Here is a 12131-nt window from a genome sequence, read left to right on the forward strand (position 1 = left end):
GACTGCAAGTGTCTTTTGTGGGCGCCTGGAGGACTTGTGGTCCGTGCCCTGTCTTGGGGTCATCTGCCGCCACTGTGGATGGATGACACCGGGAAGGACAAGCTGGCCCTGAGCCCAGTGGGAGGAGGGGGGTCCCCGCCTGGTCTCAAGCCCGGCCCGCCTCCTTCTACAAGCCAAGATACACCTGCCGCCTTGTGTCTATCTGTGTCCTTGAGCGTTTGTCACCCCTGTGGCTCTCAATGCCAGGCACCAGGGTCACGAATAGGAACAAGGTTTCACCCAGACGCAGCATCCTTTAGCGCCCTGCGCAGGCACCACTGAAGACTCTGGCCCGTCCACTCGGGGAGCAATGACAACCTTCGCTCTGGGTGCCCAACCCTATCCCAGGGTCCAAGAAGGGCTCAGCCCTGGACCCCCCTCACAGGCCCCCAGGCTGGCAGAACAGGCCAGGGGTGGACACAGCCCACAGAGGGACCTGGGGCAGGGGGGCTTGTCCAGAAGGCCTGGTGAGACTGGTTCTAGTTTGGTCGTGGGTCAGGCATGGCAGTCACGGAAGGCTTCCTGCAGGAGGGGTCTTGTGCCACGAAAAGTTGGAGTCTGCCACGAGGCAGACAAGGGCAGGAAGGGCATTCCTACAGTGGGGACAGAGCATAGGTGAACACAGGCCGTGATGTGTAAATGGACTATTTTTTAGAGCAGTTTTGGGTTTGCTGAAAAAGTGCAGGAAGTACAGTTCACATAGACCCCTAGGGGGCTTTTGAGGGAAATCAGAATGACAAGGATTAAGCCATGTGGGGATGGGCAGGAAGCAAAGGCCCTGGGGCAGGACCAGGCCTGGTGAGCTGGAGGAACAGCTAGGAGGACTGTGGCCGCGGTGGAGTGAGTGAGGGGGCAGAGGAGGAGGGAAGGGCTGGGTCAGGTCAGGTCGTGCAGGGCCCTGTGGGTTGACGAAGGACTTGGGCTTGTCACCGAGGGAGGTGGGAACCCTGGAAGTCTGAGCAAAGGAGGGACCGGCTCGACTCGGATGCTTATGGGCGCCCTCTAGTGGCCGCGGTGGGAACAGCCTGTGGGGGTGTGGGCGAGAACCAGGTGGGTGTCAGGGGAAGTGTTTCAGGGGAGGGCTGTGGGCCTGGGGCGTTGTTTGCATTTTATGATCAGTGTGATGGGAGCCCTGGGAAGGGATGTGGCCAGGCTTGCAGTTTGGAAAGGTCCCCAACAGGCTGAGGACGGCTATGAAGGTGAACTCAGGTCATGCTCAGGCCAGACAGACGCGAGGGCTCCCTCAGTGACCCTGTGCATCCCCTTAGGTCCCCATCCACCCGGACAGCAGCACAGGAGGTGACTGAGACACATTCTCGAGGGCATTGCACACTCTACCGGGGCCCAAAAGGAGGCCGCGGCCAGTGGCTTTCATCTGTTCCTGGAGGACCTTTTTTTTTTTTTTTTTTTAAGGCAATAAAACGTAAGTTAAACCCCATATGTCTCAGAACTGTGCTCCATAGGATTTTCAGTGGCTGCTTTTGGGGGAGGTAGATTGCCAGGCCTTTCTTCCAAGGCACATATTGTCCTAGACTTTGACTCACTTACTTTAGACGTGTCATCAGGAGGAGCTGATCACTGGAGAAGGAAGGACACCATGGTTGCTAACGCAGAGGGTCGGTGAAAACAAGGGAGATCTTCGATGAGATGGCCACACGCATACCAGCGACCATGAAGATGGCGCGGGAGGGGGTGATGTTTTGTTCTCTTGTACGTGCGGCCACCGTGAGTCAGAGCTGACACAACCCACAACAACACAACACTGATAACTCAGAACCCACTTTGTGGGCGGGCTTCCGATGTGTCCAGGCCCACAGACTCACCTTTCTCTCCCTCAGCCATTCCCTGATGTGGCTGAGCTATGCCCAGTCATCTCAGGGAATAAATTCCAGGGATGAGTGTCATTTGGGAGTCAAGACGCTGGATTTAAGCCCCCGGAGGTCAGACCTGAGCTGCATTAGGCTTCTCTCAGCCCTCCCCCCCGCCCACACACACACACAATTATTCTATGTGGAAGGAGGAGGAGGAAGGGGCTAAACAGACACGTCTTTGGCTCATGGGAGGGTCGGTGGGTTTTTATGTGTGCCTTCTTAGTGATGCTGCATCACAGCAGAGGCCCACAGGGCTCTGAGCATCTTGCTCAGGTCTCCATGGAGACAGTAGCTGCCTCCCTGGGCCTGGCCAGGCCTCAGCTGAGCCTGAGTACCAGGGCTGGGCAGGGCCAAGGGGTGGAGTGTAGTAAAAACACTCCTAATCCCTCACCCCTGCTTTGCTCCTCACCCAACCCTGACATCCCACCCATCTGGGGGTGAGCAGCTGGCTGCCAGTTATAATGACAGTGGCCGGTTTATTGAGCACCAAGGATGTCCCAAGCCCTCTGGGTTGTGCAAACTTTTTGCTCTCAGCTAATAACCTGAAGTCCACCCAGCAATGCTGTGGTAGAAAGGCCTGGCGATCTCCATAAAGATTGTTGTTGGGTGTCATCAAGTCGGTTCTGACTCATAGCAACCCCATGTGACAAAGTAGAACTGCCCCATAGGGTTTCCTAGGCTGTCATCTTTACAGGAGCAGGTCACCAGGTCTTTGTCCATGGGAGGAAGATTTGTGGTGTTCTTCCATAAAGATTTTTAGGTTTGGAAACCTTATGGGGTCACTTTGAGTCAGAATCAACTCGATGGTAGTGGGTGTGTTTTTTTGGGGGTTTTCTTCTTCGGAGCTGCTGGGTGGGTTTGAAGCTCCAACCTTTCAGTTAGCAGCCAAGCACTTAACCGTTGTGCCAACAGGGCTCCTGTTGGTAAAGATGACAGCCAAGAAAACCCTATGGATCTGTCCTACTCTGTAACACATGGGGTGGCCATGAGTCAGAATCAACTGGGTGGCAGTGGGGTGTTTGTTTGTTTTTTAAGGATATACCAAGCACTATGCTAAGTCCCAGGACTTAGCTTATTTAGTCCTCCCAAGGATCCGCACTCTTTTAGCTCCATCTGGCAAATGAGAAGGCTGAGGCTTAGCTTCCTAAAGCATAGGAAATACGATAAGGGATCACGGGAAGCGGTACGGGCTCTGGAGCTGGCTGCTGTTGTTGCGGGTTGCCGTCGAGTCAGCTCCAACTCATGGCAACCCCGTGTGTATCAGAGTAGAACCATGCTCCATAGGCTTTTGAAGGCTGTGATCTTTTGGAAGCCGATCTCCAGGCCTTTCCTCCAAGGCACCTCTGGATGGCTTTGAACCACCAATCTTTCACCTAATAGCCACCCAGAGGCTCCTTGGAACTGGCTCCAAAACCCATTGCCATCAAGTCAATTCCAACTGTTGGAGTTCAAATCCCAGGTACCCTGATGTGTGGCCTTGCACAAACGACTTGGCTGCTTTGAGCCTCAGTTTCCCCCTCTATAAAATGGGTATAGGAACAGTACTTGTGTCCTCAGGTGGCTGGGAGAAACGAGCAGGAACTCCGTCGTCAGGATCAAGAATAGTTTAATGCAATATATTTTTAAATCAAAATTAATGCCAACAAAATTCATGATGCACAAAGTGCCAGCATTTTAAATATAGACAGGCTCAGCATTGTTGAGTTTTCCTTTTGGCTCGGCGGGGCACTGGTACCCGTCTTGTCTTTCTTTATTTAATTTAAATTTATAATAAAAATAAAGACACTAAACAACTATTGCAAAATTACGATGAAGACGGGATCAGTAACAGTGCCGTGCCCAGGCGAAGGAAAACTCAGCCATCCCAATGCTGTCTTTATTAAAAATGGACATGAAATATTTCACGAAAATATCATTTTTTTTTTTTTTTTTTTTACAACTCAGTGGCTTTTTAGTATATTCTTGAGGTGGTGCAAACATAAAAAGTAAATAAATAACCAAATCTGTTGTCGTCGAGTCGATTCTGACTCATGGCGACCCCGTGTGTTACAGACTAGAACTTCTCCATAGGGTTTTCTTGGCTGTTATCTTTATGGAAGCAGATTTTCAGGTCTTTCTCCCATGGAGCTGCTGGGTGAGTTCAAACCACCAACCTTCAGGCTACTAGTCAATCGCAAGCCACTTGCACCACCCAGGGACCTGTGTAAATATCAGACCCAAAAAAACCCCAGACCCATTGCCATAGAGTCGTAGCTACCCATTAGGACGGGTTAGAACTGCCCCATAGGGTTTCCAAGGCTGTACTCTTCACACGAAAGCAAGATCACCAGCTCTTTCTTCCGCAGAGCAGCTGGTGGGTTGGAACAATCAACCTTTTGGTTAGCAGCTGAGTGCTTAACCACTGCACCACCAGGGCTCCTTGTGCAAACATCACCATTATCTAATTCCAAGACATTTTGATCACCCCAAGAGAAACCCCCTTCCCAGTAGCTGTCACTCCCCATTTCCTCCTCCCCCCAGCCCCTGGCAACCACCAATCTACTTCCTGTCTGTGGATTTGCCTCTCCTGGACCTTTCCTATCAAAGGGATCACACAGTATGTGGTCTTTTGTGTCTGGCTTCTTTCACTTTAACGTAGTGTTTCTGAGGTCCATCTATTCTGTAGCAAGTATGAGAACTTCATTCATTTTTATGGTATTCCACTGTATGGATATACCATGAACAAAACGTAGTATATCTGTACAACGGAATATTGTTTAGCTTGATAACTGCGGTTTTTGGTTCCCACACCTTGAATTTTGCACTTGAGGAAAATGTGTCAGTCTCCTCGCCCTAGTCCCAGCCCTGAGGATTAACCTTCACATAAATTGCTTCACTCGGTGCCTGCCTGGAGCCCCTGCAACAGCCCAGCACAGACTTCTGCCTCCAGTTGCTCAATGCGGTGTTCATCTTATTCCAGCCACACCAGTCTCCTTACTGTTCCTCCAACTTGCCGGGCTGCTTCCTGCCTCAGGGCCTTTGCACTGGCTGTTCCCTCAGCCCAGGCGTCCTTTCCCCCAGTTCTTATTAGGCCACCCCTTCACCATTCAATATTAACTTGAAGGCCGCCTCCTCCGAGCAGCCCTCCTCAAGTCTCACAAACACTTCCCTAGTTCTAGCACTTCCATTTCATTTATCACAGTCTGAAAGTGTCCTGTTTATTGGCGCCCACCGCAGGGTTTGCTGTGTGGATTGAACAAGTTGTTGTTGGTGTTGGGTGCTGTCAAGTCAAATTTGACTCAGAGACCCCGTGTGACAGAGAAGAACTGCCCATAGGGTTTCCTAGGCTGTCATCTTTATGGGAGCAGATCGCTGAGTGGGTTCGGCCGACCTTTCAGTTAGCAGCTGTCTTAGGCTGGGTTCTCTAGAGAAGCAAAAAACAGGAAATTGAAGGAGACTCGAGGGAAGAGTGTTCCAGGGAATGTATGCTGAGAGAGTCCGTGCAAAGGCCCTGAGGCAGGACCATGCCTGGTGAGTTGGAGGAATACTGAGAAGGCCCATGTGGCTGGAGCGGAGAGAGCCGAGGGGACAGCAGGAGGAGGGGAGAGCAGGACCTCGAGGATGGTGGGGAGGACTTTCCCTTTGATTTGGGGACATGTCTGCAGAGTTCTGAGCAGGAGTGATGTGACGTCACGTGACCTGAAGTTCATGTAACACTTGGCCCAAATGTGTCAATACATTGTGAAATAGTTTGAATAGTATCTGCATAAAGCAAGTGTGATAAACATGTCCTTTCTGGTAGCTGTTGATATAAACACAATTATTACCGTTTTTGTTGTTGTCAGTGGCCATTTAGTCAGCTCCGACTCATGGCGACCCCGTACGTGCAGAGAACTGCTCCTTAGGGTTTGCAGCGATGTGACCTTTTGGAAGCAGGCCGCCAGGCTTTCTTCTGAGGCACTTCTGGGTGGGTTTGAACGGCCAACCTTTCAACTAGTAGTTGAGCGCTTAACTGTTTATACCACCCAGGGACTTCTACAATTATTGCTATTTTTATTAAATGCATTAGAAATTGAAAACTGCCTAGCACAGTGCCCGGCACCTAATAAGTATAAAGTGTTCCCTCTTGTTGCTGCTGATGCTATTCTAAGGCGCCCTGGTGGCACAATGGCTAGGTGCTTGGCAGCTCACTGAAAAGTTGATGGTTTGAACCCACAGCAGCTCCGGGGGAGAAAGACCTGGTCATCCACCTTAGTAAAGATTTAAAAAAAAAAAAAAAAAACCCAAGGAAATCCTACGTAGACAGTTCTACTCTGTCACATGGGATCGCAATGAGTTGGAATCGACTCGGTGGCACCCAACAACAGTTAACATACTTAAAAATCCTGAGGACAGAGCTTGGCACCTAGTAGACATTATCAAAGTGTCCCTTCTTGTGGCTGATGGTATTGTAATTAAGGAATCAGTTATAGACTTAGAAGCACCTAGTAAACTCCCTATCCGACTGAGCTATTTGTAGTGTTTTTCCAGCTGTTATTAGCGGCAGCGCGTGCCCCCTGGAGTCCAGTGCCCGCCTGGCCTCAGTTTCTCCCTCTGGACTCCAAGCGGCCCCTAGCGCGCGAGGATGCTCGGGGACAGGCTGCACGGCGTGCGGCGGCCGCCAGGGGTCGCTGCGGCGCCGCCCTTTTGTGGTCCTGATGCTGGCGGGCGGGCGCGGGCGGAGCAGGGAGGAGGCGCGGGGAGCGCGGCGGGCGGGCGGGCGGGAGGCGGGAGGCGGCGTCCGTCGTTCCAGCTGCGAGTCCGCCGCCGCCGGCTCGGTCCCGCGCCCGCCATGGCCCGCCTGACGGAGAGCGAGGCGCGCCGGCAGCAGCAGCAGCTCTTGCAGCCGCGGCCCTCGCCGGTGGGCAGCAGCGGGCCCGAGCCCCCCGGGGGGCAGCCCGACGGCATGAAGGACCTGGACGCCATCAAGCTGTTCGTGGGCCAGATCCCGCGCAACCTGGACGAGAAGGACCTCAAGCCGCTCTTCGAGCAGTTCGGCCGCATCTACGAGCTCACGGTGCTCAAAGACCCCTACACGGGCATGCACAAAGGTGGGCGCCCCGGGCCCCCCCCCATCCTCCCCTCCCCTCCCTCGGCTTCCCCACCCCACCTTCCGGCACATTCGCTCCCCACCCTCCCCTCCTCACCTCCTCCCTCCACTTGCCTCTGCCACAGCATCATCCCCCATCCACCCCCTCCTCCCCCCTCTGGGGGTGCAGCTGACAGATCGGAGCTGGCCCCCTCCCCTCCTCCGCCCCCTCTCTCTCCCTCCCCACCTTCCGGCATCTCCTCTCTTTCTCTCTCTCTCTCTCTTTCCTTTTTCTCCTCTCCCATCTCCCTCTACCTCCCACCTCCCCCCCACCCAGCATCTTCTCTGTCTCTCTCTCTCTCCCTCTCCCTCCCATTCCCCCCAGACCCCCACCCTTCCTTCCCTCCCCCACTCACTCTTTCCTACCTCTTTGCTGGGGAAGCCGCTGGGATCCTCGACACCCCTCCCCTCCCCCCCATTCATTCGGCCTCCCCAGACCCCCGTCGTCGAAGTTTGCACCTTGCACTCCATTGCCTGGGTCATTTTTACAAAGCCAGGCCGGCGGGGCAGGGACGCGGATCCCAGGACCCAGGGCTGATCGGTAACTACAAAGAAAGAAGGGGTGGGGGCATGGGAGCTGGGGGTGGTGGAGAGTGCCAGGTTCGGGTCGTTAAAAGGCTCCTGTTCTCACACCCGCTAGCCCACCATCGCTGTTTGAGCAGCACCTCCCCTCCCCCTTTCCCTGCCCTCCCCCTCCCTGGCCTCCACCTTTGGCTCAAGTTAAAACTGGCCGCCAAGCCGGTAGCAGTGTGTTGGGGTCTGGGGCCAAAGACAATGAGAACCTGGACCATCCAACCGGGCAGAGACCCAATCCTTGGGTGGCTAGGGAGGAGGAGGGAGGCCTGGGCGACCTCAGGCCCATCAGAGCAGGCAGGTGGGCTGGGGAGGCCCGGCCTGCTTCCCTCCCACCTGATTCTCATGCAGGTGGCCTCCCTGAGGGGTTGTCTGGCGACTGTGGCCCCAGCCCTTGGCTGAGCTTGTGGGCCCAGTGTCTGAATTTAGGCTGACTTGGACAGTTTGCTGTCAGGTGTTGGGGATCGGAGATGGAGATGCATCTGGGGCTTTGTGGACCCCCTGGAGGGGTCTTTGAGAGGGCCCAAGGCCCTGTTTCAGTCCCATCTGTCGCCACCTTTTCTCTAACATCGCTTGCACAGGAAGCACGGGATCTTGTTTAACGAATGAATGAATGAATGAATGAAAAGTGAATGAATGAATGATGAGTCAGGCAGGCCACAGGGAGAGTCTGGTGGGATGGAGCCCAGGCCTGTCACTTCAGCCAGACCCTGCAGCTGGAACCCTGGAGGGGAAGGAAAGAAACCCCTCCCCATCCCCCACCCGTCTTCAAAATCAACTAGCACCAGAAAATTAATAAATAAATAAAAATGAGGCCTGGAGAATTTAACCCCTGGTGTGGTCTAGGAGGGTCCAGGAGTCAAGCTCAGGGGTCCCTGGCTGATCCGAGGGCTTTTCCCACGCACCCCATCCCCCGCTCCCATCACTCACCCCCCACCCCGGTATGTCTAAAGCGCCCATTTCTAGAAAGATTCCGATGGGGGTTGGGGGTGCCCACGTGGCCCCCACACGTTGAATGGAAAGGATGTTAGTGAGCTCTAGGTGGGAGGGGGGAAGACGGGGTGTGGGCGAGATGGAGTGCCCACATGGTCAGCCATTCTCTTCCCCTTCTCATTTCAAAATCTCCCCCTCACACGCAGAGATGAGGAGTGGGGGGGCAGCGGCTGAGTTTTCACCTGGGTCCAGGCCTCAGTTTCCCCACCATCACTGGAGCTGCCTGATGAATGCGGAATTAATTTTCTGATTGGAGACTGTTGGGATCTGAGGCCTTTTTTCCCGTTTATCATCTTTCCTTGGGGGGTGGCAGTTAGGCAGCCAGGAGACCGGGCTGTCCGCTGGGCTTCGCCCTCCAGTTCCTATGGGTCCTGGGTCAATCTCAGCCCAGACGCAGGATACCCAGGGAGGGGGTCTTCACTATGAAGATAATCAAGGCCCATGTGGAGCATGGGCCCACCCAATGCCCCAGCACACTTGGGTCAAGAAGAGATCTCCTTCCTGGTCCCTACCTTCCTGGGCCTGGCTGGACTTGACCTGGCTTTCACCTGAGGGGAGAGTGCTGGGGACACACTGGGGGTGGAGGCCTCCAGGGCCAGCAAATGTCAAGGATTCCTGGGTTGAGGGATTGCTGTGCGACACCTGGTGAGTGGCTGCATCTCTCTGGGCCTCAGCCAAAGAGGTGTGGGGTGATGAACTGGAGGAGAGGAGCCTCGAGTGAGGGAAGTCTGGGCACCTCTAGCTATTACTTACCTGATTCTGCTCTGTTTCTGGGAAGCCGACAGGGCACAGGGTACCCACAGTTGGTGCTGGGTCGAGGGGCAAGGGCGAGGGGCTGTGAACCCCTGGGGATGGAGAGAAGTCCCTGAGAAAAGCAGCAAGCCCCCTCCCCAGAGTCTTCCAGGCCAAGGGTGCTGGGGTCCCACGTGCTGGGGAGCAAGGAGGGGATGAAGGGGTGCAGAGTGGGGCTGAGGTGGAACCGCCCACCAGGGGTCTCTGTCACCCTTGACCCCAGTTGGGAAGGGCTGTCTAGCACGGCCACCATCATCATCTTCATCTCTATCCCATCCTTAACCCTATGCTCTGCAAGGTCTCACCTTCTGGATCTCCTTTGATCCCCCACTGAGGAGGGCTTGTAAGGTTCAACCCATTTCACGTGGAAGGAAAACTGAAGCCCAGAAGGGCAAATACTGTCCCATGACTGGCCAGAGGTGGGTCCCTCCATCACCCATCCACCTCCTACTCAGGCCCAGAGGGGCAGAAGCAGATATGTGTGATGACGAATGACAGGTTCCCCCAAACTGAAGGGGAGCTCCCAAAGATGGCGTGGAGGATGGGAGAGGACTATAACATCTGACAGCCACAGCTATGGGTGGGTGGGAGTGCCTTGGTTCCTAAAAGTCTGTGCAGTGAGCCTGGTGATGAGGCCAGGAGAAGACAGGGAGCTGAGTGGCAGGGGGAGGCCCTAGGTGCTGGGAGTGGGCAGAGGTGAGGGAGAAGGTAGGACTGGGGAGAGGGCCAGAATGAGGGGCTTCTCAGAAGGGGGCAGGCCCTTCGCTGGCTCATTTTGATTTTAAGAGAAATAGAGGAAGCAGACAGGGATGGAGAATGTCAGACAAGGGACAGAGATAAAGAGATGCAAGGAGAGACAGAGACACAGAGAAAGAGCAGAAAAGGGAGAGACACACAGAGGAGAACTGCCAAAGAGGTGCACAGAGACCAGGGGGAGGGAGAGACACGGGGAGAGTCCCAGCCCCTACCCCCACCCCACAGCAAAAGAGAGAGGGGCATGGGGGGAGAGGCAGATCTGTGCCTCCTCTAGAGAGGGGCTCACGGCCCCCCAGGCCTCGGTCAGGGACTGGGGGGGCTGGGATTGGGGCCTCCCCGCCCTCCTCCAGCCCCTGCCAGGGCAGACCCCCCGACCCTCCTCCCATGGGGGCTGGGCGCTCTTGGAGGCCATGGTGCCCGGCGTGGCTTCGGCCGCCCCCCGTCCCTCCCGGGGTGCATGTTAATGTCCACCCTTCCCGGGGACAGCGCCTCGACAGCGTGCCTGGCCGCCGCTGCCACCGCCTCGCGGCCCCCGTTTATGGTAATCGCATATGCATTTGCATGTTAATGACAATATTTGTCTTAAAGCGGAGGTTGCGCCAGGGGACGGGGGACGGTACAGGTAGGGGGGGTGCGGCAGGCCGGGTGGGGGCTTGCGGTTTCCATGGGAGCGCCAGCTGCCGGCGGGGCTCTGGGCGGGAGGAGGGGAAGCCGGGAGCACGCTGAGCTCCGAGGCGTGAGAGTCTGACGTGCCAGCCCGAGGGAGGCGGCCTGGCGGCGGACTGAGGGAGGAACCTGCCGCCAGGCTGGCTGGCCTGACTTTCCAAGGGAGGGAGGAGGGCGTGAGCCCCTTACTGGAGGCTGTGTGACGTCAGACCGGGCACACCCCTCTCTGTGCCTCGGTTTCCCCTGCTCCCCCTTCTTCATTTATTCAACAGACTTCTATGAGGCCACGCAGGTGATGTGATAGGGCTCCTGCCCCCATTCAGGCTGGATAAGTGACCACTCCTGTGAACAGGCACCCTGTTGGGAGTCACATGGAGTGGGCAAGACATTGCTCCATCCCCCCACTTAGCCAACATTTGTTGCCCTCTTGCTGTAAGCCAAGCCCTGTTCTAATGTGGCTGTCGCTTCGATTCCGATGCATGACGACCCTATGTGTGAGAGTAGAACTGCCTCATAGGGTTTTCTTGGTTGTGATCTTTATAGCAGCTGATTGCCAGGCCTTTCTTCCAGTCAACCTTTAGGTTAGCAGCTGAGCATATACTGGAGCCTGGGATAAACAATGTTGAGCAAAACAGATACAAATCTTTCCCGCAACTCCCCCCACCCCGCCCCGAGCCCAGTCTCATTCATGGTGGAGGGGACAGCTGGAGAGCTAGGAGGTCACAAGGCATTGAGTTCAAGGTTGTGATGATGGAAATACACAAACAGTGACAACCCAGAGACCCTCCCCCTGTGGGCATGGAGGCCAGGAGGGCTTCCTGGAGGAGACAGTCAGTGTAGGAGAGCAGCTAAGAGCTTGAGGTGAAGACAAGTCTGGTTTCTCTTCGTCTTGCTGGCTTGAGCAGGTGTCTTAATGTCCCTCAGCCTCAATGTAGCCTCCTGTGGAGTCAAGGAGTCCAGTGGCACCTTCCATCTGGGGGATGGAGGGAACAGGGAAAGGTGAAGGCTGAAATGGGATTTAAGGCTCTTGGCACAGGGGTGAGCACATGGTACACACTCGGTCAGTGGAAGCTGAGTTTACTGTGTGGCTCTAAGCTGAGACCTGGAAGAAAGGTGAGAAGAATTTATGGACAAGGAAAGGTGTTCCTGGCAGAGGGACTAGCATGTGCAAAGGCCCAGAGGAGAGCTAACTCTGGGACCCTTCAGGTGAGGGGAAGATGGAGTTTTTGCCCTGGTAGGAAAGGACCAAAGGGACTTGAGAGTCCCAAGTGTCCCTTTCTTTGGTGGGGCTCATCTAACAAGGTTTGTCTGAGGGGTACTGGTCTTGGGGATGG

General features: G+C 55.2%; 1 protein-coding gene across 12 annotated transcripts in view; it reads left to right on the plus strand.

The window, feature by feature from the left end:
* The first annotated feature begins 6720 nt into the window (after positions 1–6720).
* The window catches only part of CELF5 (CUGBP Elav-like family member 5), a 49541-nt gene continuing 44130 nt past the window's right edge, over positions 6721–12131 (plus strand). For 11 of the 12 annotated variants that reach the window (XM_064280261.1, XM_064280263.1, XM_064280267.1 and 8 more), the window contains exon 1: positions 6835–6979. In XM_064280261.1, coding sequence (XP_064136331.1) covers positions 6835–6979 — 145 coding nt within the window. Of the gene's footprint in view, positions 6980–12131 lie in introns of all 12 variants that reach the window. The other variant, XM_064280260.1, reaches the window with a different exon arrangement.

The sequence above is a fragment of the Loxodonta africana genome, chromosome 3 (assembly GCF_030014295.1).
Source record: "Loxodonta africana isolate mLoxAfr1 chromosome 3, mLoxAfr1.hap2, whole genome shotgun sequence".
Classification (NCBI taxonomy): Eukaryota; Metazoa; Chordata; class Mammalia; order Proboscidea; family Elephantidae; genus Loxodonta; species Loxodonta africana.